Source organism: Oryzias latipes, chromosome 15 (assembly GCF_002234675.1).
Source record: "Oryzias latipes chromosome 15, ASM223467v1".
Lineage (NCBI taxonomy): Eukaryota > Metazoa > Chordata > Actinopteri > Beloniformes > Adrianichthyidae > Oryzias > Oryzias latipes.
This window is the reverse complement of record NC_019873.2, coordinates 24996896-25015592: the sequence shown is the minus strand read 5'-3', so window position 1 is coordinate 25015592 and position 18697 is coordinate 24996896. Positions and strand designations below refer to the sequence as shown.

Below are 18697 nucleotides of genomic sequence, written 5' to 3'. Positions count from 1 at the left end.
TCAAACCCATCCACACACACATGTGTCATGCCTTTGTGCACCTTTTTTAAAATCCCACTGTGCTGGGAGTGGCAGCACTATATCTGGGGCAGGAATATCCAGCACAGTGTGAAAGTATGTATTTAGTATGTATTTGGAAAAAAAACAACAACAAAGAAGGTGAAAATATGAAGCTTGAATCAGAACAGATCCAAGCAGTCAAAACCCACCCGTGGTCCACATTTTATAGAGCTTGTTTACATTTCTGGGAAAATGCTTGTTTATGAGTCTGTATGTTTATGATGGTTTGTTCCCTGATGTCGTTACGATGCCAATTGGATACAGAAAATTAAAGTAGTCCAAAAAGAAAAAAATCTAAGTACTTTAGTAGATTAAATGTGCTGCGTTTTTCTTTTACTTTAATATTGTGTCAGAACAGGTCTCTTAGCTAGTCTGGCATGATTGAAAAGAGAATGAATATAAATGCATAGTTATGAAACAAAAAGAGATAGAATCCTATTTTTGCCTATTATTTTTTAAATAGGCATATTTATGTAGATTTCAGGTAACTGTTATTGGGATAGAAAGATTATTTAACTTAAAAGTACCGTAATTTCCGGACTACAAGCCGCTACTTTTTTCCTGCGCTTACAGCCCTGCGGCTTTTTCAGTGACGCGGCTAATTTATAGATTTAATTGGCGGCCTAATTTATGGATTTAATTGGCGGCCGCCATGTACGTATTTTCGAACTCAGTGAATAGTTTGTATTCTCTATCTAACACCAAGCACGAGGCATTTTTATTCAACACACCTCTTAGCAGCCAAACAGCATGGACTTGACTTCAGGTCTTAGACACTTCAGTCATGGTTCAACAAAACGAAACACGCATGCCCGGCCGCATCCCAGAATCCTTTGGGGCCATTAGACCCAACGTGCACGTGATCGCCGCTACAATATGATGAAGCTTTCAAGTTAAAAGCAATCGTTAAAAGCAGCGTAAAAAAGTCCACCGTCACCAACGGGTTTGGAAAAGCCGGTTTGCTGCGTGACGGAGAGAACAGCGCATGGAGTGAATGTACACTCCATTTACGGTTTCTAAGGAAACCGTAAAAGCGGAATTTTGCTTTGAAAAACTCACAGCCTCCGTGTGAGCTGGAGACATCTTCTCCTGCTGATTGAGCTGCGGGGCCGATGGCAGTCTGAAGGCTCCCACACGTAACAACGCATCCGCCCCTCATACACAAAACGTACAGTTTTAAGTCCGATTGCTCTGCACAGAAACGATTTGCTCCATCCACCGGCGCAACGGGGACGAAGTGCTCCTCCTTGAAGTCGCCCTGGCCAGAGGTGTCGGAGTAGATAGGAAGGGGAGACAAGGAGCGCGCAGGGCGGGAGCGGAGCGCAGAGGCGTCCGCGGAGTGCAGAGGCTTCTGAATTCTGACGCACGCGCCGCACTGAGGCGCGCGTATCGCGCTGAGGCGCGCGCTTTTCAGTCGCCGCTGCTTTATTTTACCGTTGTGTTTTCTAACCAGTCCTGTTACTCCCATAACGCTGCTGCGACACAAGCGGAAGGAGAGCTTTTCCCGTTCACCCCTCCATGCACTGCTGCTAATTCTTAAACACGTACAACAGAATGGCGAGCCGGGCGTTGGCCCCGCCTTTAGCCCCTAAGACTCATGGGAAATGTGGAATCGCGGATGTAAATTTCCTCATTATAACTGAGGGATGTAATGTTGATTATATGGTTACTGTTTGTAATTTTATGTTAGATACCTAGATTGTCAATAAGAAAAAAAAAAATGAAATAAAAACACCATAACTGAGGGACTTGTGAACAGAATATAGGTCCATGCTGTTTGTCAGATGTCGATACACTCAAATACGTGACCCAGAGGCAAAATTGGCACCACCCACAATGTGCTAATGAATTGCACACACTCTGGGATGCTGGGCGTGATCTGTCAGGATGACAATATCGGCTATCACATGCGCGGCTTGTACTCTGACGCGGCTTGTATATTTATAAAAGCAGTCAAACACGTGAATATGGGTGGGTGCGGCTTGTAATCGGGTGCGCTTTGTAGTCCGAAATCTACGGTAATTTTGTTTTATAATAAAAACAGTTTTTTTTTTGTGTGGCCATCTCAAACTGGAGATTCTACATTTTAATCACCAATCAGTATCATTTTTTTTCCTACAGTTCCACTTTCACTCATAACCAGTGATGACAGTTCAGCTATTTTTTTAGTTTACAGTTTAACATTAATTATTACACATGTAATTATGACAACAAAAAATAGCAATGTAGAGAAAAAAAGGCTAACTTGTTACTTCAGTGTTGAGCATTATTTATTGAAAGCGTCATGTTTATTCATCGCTTCTAATTATGTTTTTCAGCTCTGTTTGGGGTCATTCCCTAATTAATATATTTTTTTTAATTTTCTGTCATTTTCTGTTAACATCATTTTAGGCAAATTAAGTTTATAATCAAGGAACAACATTTTTTAAAAAAGGAAAACAGCTTTAAAACTTTATTTATTGTCTTTTAAAATATGGACTTTTTGTTTATTTGTGTTAGCATACAGTCTCTTGTATCAGTGGGCTCAAATTATTATAGCTATTTTTATCTTTTTACTAAACTATTTTCAATTTTTCCACGACTGCAGTCACCCACTAAAATTGAGTCTTAAGTACTGGATTGTTATTATTCATTTGATGACTGCTGTACTGAACACACATTGTATTCATCATTTAGATTTTAATGTTAGTTTTATTACTTTTCCTAACAGCCAGTGACTCCAACTGCATGTGTACTTTCACCACAGTATTAACTTATTTAGCTTGTTGTTATTGTGACATTTAGCCTGTTGTAAAATTGTATTCATTTTTGTGTCCTCTGGCATTCTCTGTGGCATCATTACCACTTTTAATAATAATTGAAACGAGTATGCGGGATATAATCATGTTTCAATTTTATGCTGTCATAGAGGCCGAGGCTTGTCCCTGCAGGCTGCGTCATATTACTGCTTTTTGATTGATAGTGGCTCATGAGGAAAGTACCCAGGCAATTTAGCAAATAAATTAAAAAATTCAAAAGCTATTAATGCTACTCAAACTTCTTAAGGATTTGCTATATTAAAGCATAACTTGAGTCTGTTGCCTTTCTGAGAGCAAAATTAGGAATGTCAGAGACTTAGCATCATATGTTTTGTACCAGATGCTGCCTGAAAGTTACACCTTTATGTGCCGGCTATTAAAATAACGCCTAGGTAGCTCGCTTTCTCCTTGCCCAGAAAAATGGGGGATAACAGAGAGAAAGCAAGAAAGAAAAGAAACTTCAGTAGAATATTGACATCAGAAAATTGAACAGCGAACATAAGTCCAGCTTTAAGAGGCATATTGTCCTCTGGATGCACAGAAAAAAGGATCCATGAGATTAATTTTATGTTCCTTCTATCTCGATTTTGGATTAGACATACCCTTAAACTGAAGCTTTGCTTTATAAAAATGGAAAAAAATGAATAATTCAATAGACTTCGACTTCAGTGCAGAGCTGTGACCGACTAGTGATAAAATTAATTTAATGACCAACCTCCCTGGAAACCATATTTATGCTACAATAGTTAGATTGACGAAATTCGCCACACATGGGAAAAAAAGTGCAGTCATGTGGAACTCAAAGTACACTCTATATTAATTTAAAACTATGTGTTTGGATTTTAAAAGCCCGTGTCATTCATTTAGTGTCTTATAGAACAAGATATATTTTAAAATTAAAAAAGATACCTTTTTAATTTCTGTATTTTTTAGGATAAGCTGCTAATGAGCCGCCTGTCACCAGGAGTTTAAAGACCTACTCCAATCATCTTTTGAGCTATTTTCAATGCTTTTCCTGTGGTCTTTTAATTATGATTATGCCGTTTTCAGCCAAAAATAAATAAAAACGGTGTCATTTTCTCTGACATAGTTTCTGCAGAGCAGCAGGAGTTCCTTAGAAAGTCACCTCTTAGTTGTTGTTGGGGCTGTTGGAGCCGAGCAACCCCGCCCCACTTCCTCTCTATTGTAGAGCAGGAAGGCTGTGACCCGCTCAGCATATTTCCAAGTCACAAATAAGCTCTTTTTCACAACGATTTGAATAAAGAAATGCTCAGAAATGCAATTTTAAGCGAAATTTTCATTGTATATATATTCCATCATCAGAAAAATGCCACAAACATGTAAAAAAATAAATGCAGACAATGTTCATCAAAGTGGGTCTTGAAGCAGCATTCAACCCTTTTTTATTTCCGTTTTGGTCCTTAATTTGATTTTGGTCCTGCTAATAGCTACTAGTGGCAATAAACAAATAAATTAAGTAATAATAAAGACTTTTTAAATTTTTTTAAAAGGTCTAAAATGGAAATGAATGCATTTTAAATCAAGAAAAATAGAACATATTTAACTTGACACAAAAAAATCTGCTTTTTAGTTTTTGCTTTTTCTCAGATTAGGAGGATATGAGCTGCTGGGGACAAAACATAGTTTTCGGGTTTTTTTGTGTTGTTTTCCATGAACAATTCAAGGAAACAGCTGTTTTGAAACTGATTTGCCATTTTTCGTGTAAAATGATCTGGTAGAAAAGTATTATATATTGAAAAGAATAACCTGGACTTGGATTTTTTTTAAAGTCCTGGATGATTGTTTTGTTCTTTGGTGATTGTCTCACAGTTTTTCTTGAAAGACCAGTCCTTTATTTTTATATTTTTTAAAGAAGACTTCTGCATTGCTGAAACTACACTGCTGTTCTTGGGTGAAAAGATCTTCAGGCAAAACAGGCGACACGCAAGGATTAAAAAGGGAAAGACGCGCTGATTACATCGAAGCAAAACATGGAATCATCAGGGGATGAATATAAAATGCTGAGTTAATGATGCAAGATGGCCACTTTACACAACATCAACATCACTTCTGAGGAATCATAATGAACCTCAGCCTTAAATGTTTAAGTCAAAAAATTACCTCAAGACGTTTTGCCTTTTTCTCTTTCATTCATCATATTTTTTTCTCACGCTGTCCTTTAAATTAAGCACTGAAGCAAATAAATACACATTTTGATGACATTTTGTGTTTTCAGCTTTGGTTCTAAATACACCATAAATTCCACTGATACAGACGTGACGGTTTTATATTTTCTAGAAGCTAATAGCAGACAAATATGAAGAAGACTAATGCTTGCTTCAAGCTTTTATTCATGTAGTGATCGCTAAGGGGTGTTTGAGTCAGAATCATCTGCTTGGAAAGTTGTTTGGCTTGTAACCTTTGGCTGTTTTTAAGTAAGGATGTATGCTTGTTGAACATCCTAAAATTACAATGTGTGGATCCTTGCAGCTCTGCTTGATAATCCGCTTATACCTTGCAGCATGTTTTTCAGCTAAAGTTGAGGCTTAATTTAAATGACGCACATATATGGTGCAGATTATTGATGTTTTATGTACTTTAATATAATCTTTGGTTCATAATGTTATGACTATATTCTTTTTTATTATTTTTTTCCAGATTAAAGTTATATTTTTCTGACTTACAAATCTCGTATGTCTGTCATTTAAGGCGAAAAACGACCATGTAATGACACAATCAATTATGCACATTGTGCACAATTTGAATTATGCACACTGTGCATTATTCAAGTTTTAAAATTTTATCTTTTCTTCTTAGGGGAATTTGAGTAAAAGGTGTATATTTTTTGGAAAACAGGTGTCTTAGTCTGTGCTTGCCAAGCAACAGTTTGGTTTGGCGCTGCTTTGTTGAAACTACAAATAAAAATAAGCTGATAATAAAAATAAGATATATCCAGTTGTAACAGAAATGTCATGTTACGTCCTCTAAAATACAAATAACCAAAATGAAGTTCCTCTCAAGGAATCTCGCTTTAGCATTTGCCAGTAGATGGAGACCATGTTCCATGTCTAATTTATGCACAGCCTGCTGACAAATTAAACCTTTAAAGTAGAATTTTCTTTTAACGGTCAATTACCTAAGTGTCCATTCATGTTTCACAATTTTTATAATTGCAGTATTTGAATAATGTTATAGTTCTACTGCTGCTAAATGTTTTTCAGCAATGTAGAAATTAAATCCATATTTAATAATTGTGCATGTAAAGTGACAGAGAAGAGTTATCTGCATTATGAAAATAATATGTTGCTTTTATATCATTGTGTTCTGCCACTGGATAGTCTTTTAAAGGAACAAAGCGTCCCTGCAGCAGCCTTGGATATTCTTGATATTTTTTAGTTCCTTAAAAGCTTTTTGGTATTTTATAATTGTTTTGTAATAATTGCATGTCACATGATACCTTCTTTCTACATTTATAAATTAAAGTACACTTTTTTTATTTTTGCCATTTTGCTTTATGGGTTTTGTGATGTAAGGAACAATCCGTTAGTTACATTTAACAATGTTCCAATCTTAATGTCAGTTTGCTTATAACTTTGACAAACTGTGGGACACTGATTCTTCCAAATGTCCCGTTAAAAAAGAGGATAAAAGTCTGTAATGTTCTTCATGGGTTCCCTTCAAGAGACATAAGGAAAACAAGTCTTCAGGGAATCACTTTGTACTTTTTAAAAATAATTTATTTGTGCAATGGTAAACAAAAGATCAAATGTTTCCAGTAGGTCTTCATCAGGCTTGCACACTGTAGCTGCCATCTTGGCCCATTCCTCCATGCAGATCTTCTCAAGAGCTGTGATGTTTTGGGTCTATTGCAGGGGAACACAGACTCTCAACTCCCTCCATAGATTATCAAACGGATTGAGGTCCAGAAACTAGCTGGGCCAGCTTGAGTTGTGATGTGTTTTGGATCATTGTCATGCGGAAGATCCAGCCATGTTTCATCCTCAATGTCCTTGCTGATGGAAAGAGGTTTCAGTCCGAATTCTCACCATATGTGACCTCGTTCACCTGTTCCTTGACATGGATCGTTTCATTAAGTTTTACTAATACTGAGCTTTGTGACGGTTGTCAAAGCTCTCTTTGGGCAATTGAGCAGTTCCCCTGTGTAGTTCTTAGCTCTTTCCTCCCTATTCTTAAGATTATTTGTACCCCACCAGGTAAGATCTTGTATGTGGTGGAGTCAGGTTGTCAGTGATTTTGTATTTCTTCTGTTTTGTAATATTTGCTCCAACAGTTGATAGCTGCTTATTAAGCTTCTTGCTTTGTGTAGATTGGTTCATCCCAGTCTTCTTCAGGTATATATCTTGTTTCTGGTGTCTTTTGACAGCTTTCTGGTCTTGATCGTAGTCGAGAGGTTGCAGGGTGTGGACAGGTGTCTTTCATACAGATAACCGGTTCACACAAATGACATAAGTACAGTTCGCTAGTCGAGGAGAGAAAACCCTGATTAAAAAGAAGCAGCGGGCCTGCGAGGGGGACAGCATGTTTTAAAGTGTCTTTGGGCAAGACACTGAACCCCACATTGCTCCTGGTGGTGTGTGTAGTGCATCATATGACAGCTAACTGCCATCAGTGTCTGAATGTGTTTATGAATGACTGAATAAGACTCGTGACTGTAAAGCATTTTGGGCCTCAGTCAAGGTAGAAAAGTGGTAATATTTTCTGCAGCATTATACAAGTAAATTCTTTTAAAAATGATAGTTTTTTCATTCTGTTTCACACAGTTACAGAGTACCTTCATTGAACATCACAGACTTCTCTCGTCTTTTTAAGTGGCACTACTTGCAGAATCCGTGAATGCCAAATACTGTTTTGCCCTAATGCATTTAAGAGAATCAAAAAAGCGAGTGGAGTCACTTTGTGTCAGAGAGGGGTAGAGTTCCCGTGCTGGCAATTGCCAAAAATGTAAGGGAAACATTTATAATCTAGTTGTCTCTGTGCATTTCCTATGAGTTGTTTAAAGGAAAAGAAATAAATAAGACTTGAAGATAATTTCAAATCATTTAAGACTATTTTTAGAAGACCTGCTGTAATACAGCTATGGAATTTAAGGCTGTAGAAGTTTGAAGTCTTGTTTTTTGGGGACATTAGTCACCTTTACACATTAAAGACCCACTTAAGTTGTGTGGTTTATGTTTTTAACATGGTCTTGTGGCATTTTATGGTGATGATGGACATACTGTATAAAGACAATTAAACTTGAAACTGCATTTCTGAATATTTCTTCATTCAAATTGTTGTGAATCAGGAGCAAATGCGAAAATGTCATTTGAAAAAGATCTTATTTGTGACGTAGAAAATACTCTCGGTGGGCCACAAGCTCATTTTGCTGCATCCACTTGTAGATGACCACTTAGTTTTCCTCGTCCAAGTTGGCATCTGGCTCAAAACTGTATGTGAAATTTTTGTTTCACCGGTAATGTGAGGTTGGGGGTCTGAGGCGCTGTAAGCTAGTGGGAGAGAGTATAAACAGAGAGCTCTCAGCAACGAGCAAGGGTGGGGGGGCGGACTTGCTCTGCACCAATGGTCCTGCCCAAAACTCAGAGGCAAATTTCTTATGAGCTACTGCTGCTCTGCAGTACCTGTGTCTTTAAAAACAGCACAGTTTAAGAAGATAATCATATTTAAAAACCACTGGCAACAAAATATATCAAAAGATGATTGGAGTGGGTCTTTAAGCAGTTTGGAAACATTTCCTTTTTTAGGTAAAACAAATTGAATGTTTTTCTTTCTTTAGCCGCAGACACCAGGCAAGGCAGATGTTAGGGGTTATCATAATTGTTATCAAACCAAAACACTGTGAAGAAATATTCTGCTAAATGGCATCTACTTGTATAGCGCTTTTTTTTTTACCTTCCATGAAGGCCCAAAGCATTCACACACTCATGGAGGTTCTGCTGCCGAACACTGGCGCCAACCTTCCACCAGAGGCACTGTGTGGTTCATTGTCTTCCCAAGGACACTTAGACAAATGGGCGGGCAAGGTGGGAATCGAACCAGCAATCTTCCGAGAGGTCAACCACCCTACCGCTGCACGGCTGCCCTTAGATACTGTTTAAAACAAAGCAAAGGCGTATCTTTTTTTCACAGATATTTGCTTTTTCTCAGTTTTAATTAGTTTTATACAGAAATGTATTTATTCCTGACCTGTTTAGGTCTGCTATTTTAGAATACTTTTTTTATTTGTAAATATCTTTAATTAAAGTGTTATTTTTAACCTGTAGTTTAATTGGATTTGTAATTATTATATTGATTTCATTGTTTAACGATGAAAGCATGAAGCATTCATTTTTATGGATCTCTGAAATTATCTAAGTTCTTGTTGTGTTTTATTTTTTACTTTTAGCTCTTGGGAATTTTTTGTGACATGCAGGTATTTACTAGATTCTTATCCATAATCTTTGCAAAGATATGAGATGCAGTGTGATTACATTTCTGTGACGTCCGGATTTTTTCATTTGCATCCCAAGTTGGATTGTACCCCTCCAGTTTATTTTCCCATTGTCACACAATAAACCGTGTTTATTATTGTTTCGGCCTGGTCTAATGCGTTGAACGTAATTAAGATTAAATTGAGTTTTATTACTTTATAATGAACATTAAATTGAATGGTTTGTTGGCTGCAGTTTGTAAGAGTAGGTTTTACAATTAATAAAATGAAAATTGGAACGAGGCAAAGTAAAAAAATGCTCAACAATTGAATGGACGCTTGCAAAAGCTTGTGTTTCCTCAAACATGTAATTTTATAGAGAACCAACATTTTTTCAGGATGCCTACTTTTGCATATAAATGTGTTGATCTAGAGATACAGAAACAAACTAGCGTTTGTCATAAAGTGCTCTGCTAGTGGTCTCATACTGCAGATCAATGAGTTTAAGCTGATTACCACCAAGCCCATTTACTCCAAGTACAAATGAGAGGACAAGCAGCCACATGCATTTCTATCCTAAATGCTTTGTTGGCTTCAGATTTGCAGTTTTCAAAGTGAAAAAGGAACAACCAAAGTCATTTATATCAGTGTTGGTCGACAAGAAGAATGTAGGCGCTTAGTTTGTTTGTGTGGTCACATCAACAGAAAGTACAAAATCTGAGCTTTTATGTAAAAGCCAGTTGTCTGGATCTGTTCACTTGACCCAAGCTGACCTGGCTGACTGTTACAGCCTACCAGGGCTTAAAGACCAACTCTGCCCCTTTGCAACATATTATTTCTGCCGTTTGTGCTACAAGGTGGTTTGGTTGTCATTGTGCTAAACAAAGCCTTTAAAGCCACAGGTGTCAAGCTGTAGGACATGGTTCTCAGGAGGTCACTGTCCTTCATGTTTTCCAACTTACCTTCAATTGTAGGTTCTTATTGGCAAAACACACCAGATCCAGGAAATCAGCAGCAGATATAAGGCAAGGTTCTGGGAAAGCAGCAGGATGCCAGCCCTAGAAGGCAGTCTGAAGCCCCGGCATTAAGCCAAAAAAAGAAAAGAAAAAGCCACACACAGGAATTAGCTTTGAAAACATCTCTTTTGATAAGCAATTACTTGATAAATATAAGAAAAATTAATTCTTTCTGTGTCAAACTGCTATAATGCCCATAATGTACTTTTTATGACCCCTGCAAAATTTTATTTTTATGTTTTTAGTAATACTTTATATATTAAAGGCTTGTAAAGGTAAATTCCTAATAAGTTATGAAAACAACATAGAAATTAATAGAAATTAATAAATGTACAAAAACAAAATAAAATAATTGCGAATTATAATAGACTTTGATGTAAACTAGTTCCTGCTAAGACCACGTTTTCTTTCATCTTTGATGTCATTTGTTGGTCTCATACAAAGACCATACGGTTTAGATACTTTTACCTTTTTTCACTGATCTGGGCTGGACCCCCAAAAATGGTAAATTATTTAAAGTGGGTTGGACTACAATGATTTAATTTTTTTTTAGCTTGGTTTATTCCTCCCTGTGTGTATGGTCTTGAGACAACCTCAGTTGTAAATTGCCACTCTATAAATAAAAAATAATAATAATAACTTCTGCAAAAAAAACTAACAAAAAAAGGAAAATATTTACTTGGAGAAAACATTTAGTTGTTATTTGCCAGGTTAAAAAAGAGGCTTTTTGGGTACAAAGATTGGGTAAAAACGAATAAACTCTTAAGCATTGAAACAAAAAAAGCTTTTATACACTGTGTGATCTTTGATGAGTTTGAAAGCTTGGTCTGTTAAGCTAGGCTTCAGAAGGGGTTTGTCCATTTGTTCTTCATGGATCCTTCAGTGCTTCAAAGCAGCGGTTCATAAAACCCTTAAAAAACAGGTCAAAACATCGCTGGGCCTTTTAAATAAATCATTGTTTGTCTCTTTGCATTGTTAGTACAATCTGCAGAAGAAGAGTTTAAGTGGAAGCGGTTCTTGTTCGATGAGCAATTTTTGGTATGTTTTCCATGTTTCCTTATCAATTATTAACATGTTGTTTGTCCACATTCGTTTGCTAATTTGATTTTTTTTATTTTTAGAACAGACTTTTAGAGCTTTTAAAGATGGAAGAAATAATGTAAAGTTGGTTCAAGTTATAAAATAAGGGTTGTTTTAGAGATTTGAGGGTTGCCTTGCAAAGTCATTGGCTCCAGTGCCAGTAGAGAAATCAGTCTCCTTCATTCGAATAATGCACTTTGATGGATGAAAGGTCTAAAATGCTGGCAGACCATTGGTGCATTCACAGGCTTAAAGCCTTAGAACACTATGAATGGGTATGGCTTTGTGTTAAAAAAATATATAAAAAAGAAAAAAGCATCGCTGTGCTTAAACCATGTTGCTCCAAGCCTTGGTAGAACATATTTTTCCACCATTAAAAATTTCTTCATCTTTAAATTAAGTGCACAAACAATCATTTTAACTGCAGCTTCTAGCATCTTTTAAACGTTTCATTTTTTTATTTCGACTGAAAAGTTACACGACATTAAATAAAGTGTGAACAGTTGTGATTATTGGAGAGCAAATCTAACCACTAATTGTTATCTAGATGCTGATATTAACACTACATTGAGAACTTCAGATTCTACATTTGATGTATTGGTTTTTAATGTTTTTTTGTGGATATTTATTAGTTTAGATGACTTCTTTGTTCTCAAAGGTGCTGTACGAAGCTCAAGCAGTTACAGCTATAAAATGTTTGAACATACAATTTTTTATATTAACGTTTATATTGTAGTCTCTTTGATAAAATATGAAGCTGGGAATATGCTTGTGTTTTCATATTCTATAAATTTCTACAAGTCAAGTACCCCTTATTAAAGGGTGGTGCTTAAAAATAATCATACTTTATTACAACAAAAGTCATTTATAAATTATTCGATATCATTTTTTATTAAAAAAGGCGCTTCCCATTAAACACGAAAGACAACTCCCCTAGTTACATTATTCTATAATGTTTTATGCTGTGTGTATTTAGCTATATTTTTGTGTAGCAACTCTAAAAATGTTTAACTTTAAAATTGGGCAGTCCCCCCCCTCCTAAATAATGCGCATAGAAGGTAATTGATGATTCAGTCATTGTACCACCACCTGACCTACGTATTAATATTAATGCTATGATTATTTTCACACCTGCAGGACTTTCCTCTCCGCAACCAGGTTTATAAGTTGTATCTTAATGTTTGAAGCTCAGTTTTTCAAGATTTATATGATTATAAGTTTTTATCTTGGAAGGCCAATAATGGACAAAATGGAAATGGAAAAAGACAAATCATTAACGTGTTTTTAGTTTTCTGAATAGCAGCTCAATTCACAAAAATGTCTGAAGGTTTTTTTTCTTCTTCTCCCAAATCATATGAAACCTTGGATTTTCATTTTTACTTTTAAAATAAAAATGTTGATTTTCCAGATGAATTGGTTTGCCATTTGCGGCTTATTTTCAGCTACTTGCCCTGGCAGTCAAACATTCAAATATTTTTTTTATTTTGAAATGACGTATGTCTTACTTAAAGGCTTTATTGTGACAGTATTATAGTTTAGCATGCTTTACTTGCCCCAGTTAATTTTTTAAGATGGGTTTTGCTAGCATGAAGTGTTTAGGCAAAGGGGAAGAAGTGTTTTGCAAATAAAGTGGACCAACTTTTTTAGGGCAAAAAAAAAAAATGCTGACACAAAGGCAACTTTCAAACTTAAGATAAATCTATATAGGGCAGTTATATTAACTACTACCAAAACTATCCAAGAAAATATGCTGTAATATTAGCCAATCCACACGAAACTAGTCTTTTTGAGAAAGACTAGTATGGGATCTAGAGGAGTCACTGAAAATTAGAAGCATATTTTGAAGGCATCCCTTTTTTGAAGTTTAGAGAACATAATTTATTTTGTGAAAGGATCTAAGCATATAATCTCACAGTTAGGGAATTTTGGTTTGGAAGGATGGAGTTCATTTTTTGTAAAAAAAAAAAAAAAAAAAAAATCTTTAGATCACAGGTCTCAAACTTTAGGCTTTGAGGATGAGTGTCCTGCAACTATCCTGCCATTGAAGCTTCCTATTGACCAAACGCACCTGATCCAGGTAATCAGCAGCAGGCTCAAGGCTTGGAGTCTGAGGCCCCTGCTTTAGATGGTTCTTAAGTGGCTGGAGAGGTGCAAGAAGTTTAGTTCTTGGAGGAAATCATGTTCATGGATAGTAGACGGTTGGTAATAGCTGTTGGGTACTATTTTTGTGTTTTGCATGAAATTAATTTCTAATTGTTGGCATGGTGTTTTTTTCTCTCTCTTTTTAATCAATGCAGCTCTGTACTCCATCATACTCTTCTGTGTATTCCTTTGGATCCCATTTGTGTATTTCTACTATGAAGAACAGGACGACGACAACATGAACAAATGCTCGGTAAGAATTCACCTGTCATCCTAGACTTGTAACACTGCAACCTGCATTCACCAGTTCTGGCAAATGACAATTTTAAAGCCTTCATTTTTTTTTATTACATACTGTTCTTAGTCAAAACAAAATAAATACATCTTTAATGTGTACATTTTAGTATTTTTTTACGTTCTAGTGGTAGTAGTTAAAATTACTACTATTTGGAAATATTTCTGAGGAAAAAAAAATTTTTTTGCAAATGAACATGGGGTTACGCTGAGTTGCAAAATGTTCAGAACAAAATAAAAAAAAAGAAAAACTGCAGGTATTGTAAAAATATATTATTAAACGTGATTGTATTTAAAATGCAAAGCAAAATATATAAATCAAATTTAAAAAAAAAAGCAAAAACTGGAATTATTTCAGCATGGGCTGGTAGTGTAAACATTCATTCATTCATTCATTTTCAATTCCGTTTAGTCCCTTTCGGGGTCACTGGGCTGCCGGAGCCTATCCTGGCCACTTGTGGGCGAAGGCAGAGGGGTAGTGTAAACAGCTCCAACCTATTCTGGTGGCTCACCTGGCTCACGCCTGTGAGCTGTGACTCAAGTCTTGCGGAACGCAACTTCCTAGACTTAGAGTCTTGGGAGTCATGTCAAAAGGCGACTCGGAGCATCTTTTGACATGGTAGATCCATTTTGTCCCATAATATTATCCTCTCAGTAGTGTGAGCTTGTAGATAGAATAAGTGGATATGTGGCAGGAGTGGCTCTGAGCGCTGATTTCTGCCTCGAGCCTCGCGTGACTCACCGACTTTGGGTTGCAGCCGATGAGCTGTCACTCTGCAGGTGTTCCTTCCCCGAAGCGGAATCCATGACCGAGGCGGGCTTTGGAAGTTTGAACTTAGTCAGAAGATTCTATTTAGGCTTATTTTAAAAACTAAATGGTTGGAGTTTAATTAAAGAAACAAAACAAAGTTTAGATCGTTTCTGATCCAGAGTTTCGGTCTTCCATTTCTCACTTTGGTGCCCAGGTGGTGCGGGCAGTTGTGTCGCATGCCTCGGATGTGGGTGTGTATGTATGGCGCAATTGGGTGGGGGTCTTGGCTTGGCTTGGGGGATGCATTTTCTGTTCCCCTGTGCCTCCCTGCCATCTGGCATTTGGGGCCCCTGTGGCGGTCCTGTTGGCCCTGGGCTGGGTGGCAGACGTGATTGCCCGGCAGGCACTTGTCTTCTATGTGCTATACTGTGCAGGTGTTGGGGGTCCTGGCTAGCACTGCTGCCCCGGTAGGAGTTCTGATGTGGGGATGACTGGGCACTCCCTTTTCCTTTTTTTTTTTTTTTACAATCCATCATCCACCCAGAAAAACATACACACCCACTCAAGCACAGGTGGTAGCTCACATTTGCACAAATAGTTTGCGTTACTGAAAGAAAATTTTCACGTGTTACTCTGAATGCATTAGTCCGCGTGTGTAAACGTTAGTTGTATTGTGTACATATTAACATGTTCATATGTGAAGATGTTTGTAACTTTGAGTGTGTGTGTAATGATTATAAACTTCCAGCAATTCGTTGCTTGTTGCTTTATGATGCTTTATGATTTTAACCCCCTGCCTTCTATAACCATTAAAACGATAACAAATATAATTAATATAAACACAGTTTAATCTAACTTACAAAATGGGTTTATTTAAATATACATCTTGTTTGTCAGAAGATTCATAACCCCATGTTGTAACGGTAAAATATGTCCACCACCAGAGGCCTTCAGCTCTCATCTGTTTGCTCAGCTGTTGGACAGGACGTTAAAAACGTTAAAATAAAAAAATAAAAAAACATGTTAATGAACATTTTTGCTCTATGGGGGCTCACCAAGCGGTCTACGATCTTAATATTTTGTGCAAGCCACCTGGATACCCTGTACAAGTTTGTTTAGGCGAATTGTTTTCATTTGGGACTAACTGTCTGTGTAAGGGTTAGCATTCATCATAAGTCATCATAATTCCAATTGTTATCAGGTCTGTAAGTGTTGAAGTAATTTTCTTTTCTATTTGAACAGAAATCTGTCCAGACATTTTTGTCTTATCTGTATCTGTACTAATCTCTTAAATTCATAATAGGTTTTATCTATGAGATGACCTCCTCACATCTTTTGGATACGAAACATTATAAACTAAATTGAACTGTCATTGTGATGCTTGTTTCTATGATTCTTGCATCCCAGCAGTGAAGACCTGCATATTGTTTACAGTTCTATGTTCTTGTTTCTAAGAAAGACATTGTCAGATTCATAATTCATAACACAAACACATTCAGCTGCAATTATGGTCGTGCATACAGATGGGTACAGATACTTGGAAGACATAACAACATGGTTTTATTGTTCAGAGGCGCTAAAAGAATAAATTGTACTTATTAAATATCTGCTTACTAAAAAAAGAAAAAAAAAGTCTTTCACAATGTTTCTAAATGCTAAAAGAAATAATCTCTTCTGAATGAACACAATATCTGTTTATCTGTTATTTGTTTTCACTGGGTCAAAACGTATTGATAGCTTTGAACAAATTACAGGCATTACATTTAAAATTCTCCTTCAAAAGTTGCTCGTGTGGGTGATGATACCACTCTGTAAACTATATATTTAAAATGTCACTCAAGAAATTGGGCCTTTTCTTTTTTCCGCGTGTCAGTTTGGAGCTATCTGCTGCACTTTCTCTGACAGACGGATCCTCTGTGCTCTTACGTTTGAAGAAACTTGAATATTGCTGGAAATGACTTGTCGTATCTGCTAATTCCAAATGGATCTACGCTGCCTAGCACTCACTGACACTCACTGTAGATCTTATCAAAATAAAGTATGACCTCACAATGAATAATATTTCACTTTGTGGCAATGATTGATCATTTAAATGTTCTGCTTTTATTCTAGCAAGTGAAAAACGCTCTGAAGTACACAGTTGGATTTGCCATTGTCTGCGTGGTGCTCCTTTTAATTGGGTAAGTTGGAGACATGGATTGCTTCTTCTGCTTCAGTACACGACAGGTAATAGGGGTTTGGATACAGCATTGTGTGGAGTTAATGAAAGGAGAATGCCTTCATACAGCTACAGGGCCGTTTTGTCTGGTCACGATAAACCACGGGGGAGGAAAAGCGACGGACCTCCGTCTAAAAATAGGGTTTTTCTGTTGTCGGGGTGTAATTCAGAATGTTTTCCTTAACCAAAACACATTTAGAGGTGACACTGTATACTGAATCAAGAAATACAGTATGTAGTGATGCACATACACATTTATCTGTAAGTTTTACTTTGGTTTAGTACAATAGCCTATAATAGATTTTTTCCAGCTGTGAAAGCAACTTACTAAAAGTCCAAACAATGGGATTGAATGCGCTCCTTCAACCGTCAAATGGTTTGCTGTGAAAAAAACTCGTCTGCTTTGGGAAAATAAGGGATACATGGTTACCGGTACACATTTGTACATCCTAAAGGAAGTACACTTTTATGGCTGTATACAATTTAGCTTTTTTTTAAATCTCACGTACTCAAGTCTTTGTTTCACTCTTGCATTGGTACTTTCACTTACAACACTTATAGCTTTTATTCTGCACTGCGTCTTTGATAACAGAAGGCATAACTGATTTATTTGATGACTGTCAAGTGATGCATGCTTGCAGCAACAAGTCTAAAAATTCTTGTTATTTTACTGTTTAATTCAAATATCATTCTGCTGTAAGATGGATAGTTAAGTAAGAGATTGTTTATAAAGTAAGGTTTTAATATTTCGTTTTTTTTCAAGGTTTTTTGTGTGTCAAAAAACAAGTTTAAAAACGAGTCTAATTGCAAAAGTTTAGGTACCACAACACATCTGAGTGTAGAGTTAACACAATTTTATTTTTCAAATTTTGACTTGTCAAATGTGCAGAGACACTATTAACTGTATGCTAAGAAGCTCACATTTAAGGGAGCTGAAGTATTCTTGTAAATTTAGAGTAAACACAAACACTGGTGATCAGAAAATTGAAGAGAACTGCAATTAAGGCTGGAAGATGATACTTTTCCCATTTTTTCCTGCCTTATTCTGTAAAGAAGTGTTCCAAGTGTTGATTAAGCAGTGTTTTAGGGATATAGGATGTCATTAAATTGTAAAAACCTATTATTCACAGGAATTTGTTCATTAAAGTTTGGCTGTGTAAGCTAATACAATTACAAAAAAAGGTTTACTGTATCTTGTTCTAAAACCCTTCATTTCAGTACAAGTAAATGTATCATGAATCACGCATTTCCTGTTTAAAGCGAATGTAAATATTTTTTTCATGTATTGAATGTACCGGTAGAAGGACTAAGTGCAGAGACTTACTACCTTTTCCTTTAATCTTTCCAACAATCACATTCAGGACACAAAAAAGAGAAATAATTCTAACTAAATACATTTGGCTGACATCCTGTCAAAATGATTTTGTTGTTTCAGAGCATTTGTTCCACTTGAGGCTCCACCTAGTCAGAACTCAACTCAGTGGGAGAAAGTGCAGTACCTTGTTGAGGAGCTTGGCAGTAGTCGTAAGTAGCCCCTTTGTGTGTTTTTTTCTTTCTGTTTCAGTTTGAATTAATCAATTACTTCAAGTGTTCTTAATTACAATAAAAAAAGTATTTTCAAAAACATGTTTTTAAAAGTTTTTGATGAAATTGTTTTTACTCAGTTTATTTTTAAAATATATTTAATTAAATTAGAAAAATTTACTAATCACATCTCTAAATAAATATTGAAAAAATCCATCCATCCATCATCTAAACTCGTTTTCTCCCTTTCGGGGTCACGGGCCTGCTGGAGCCTGTCCCAGACAGGTCCTCAATCTGACGCAGGAAACATCTTTTTACCTATTTTTTAGCTATATTCCTCCCTACTACTTTACCATGAAAAACACTTACAATTCTACATCCTTCATC

General features: G+C 36.4%; 1 protein-coding gene across 1 annotated transcript in view; it reads left to right on the top strand.

The window, feature by feature from the left end:
* The window catches only part of lmbrd1 (LMBR1 domain containing 1), a 50984-nt gene that overhangs the window by 3273 nt on the left and 29014 nt on the right, over positions 1 to 18697 (top strand). Inside the window, exons 4-6 of the mRNA XM_011484562.3 lie at positions 13679 to 13776; positions 16681 to 16748; positions 18222 to 18310. Coding sequence (XP_011482864.1) covers positions 13679 to 13776; positions 16681 to 16748; positions 18222 to 18310 — 255 coding nt within the window. The remainder of the gene's footprint in view (positions 1 to 13678; positions 13777 to 16680; positions 16749 to 18221; positions 18311 to 18697) is intronic.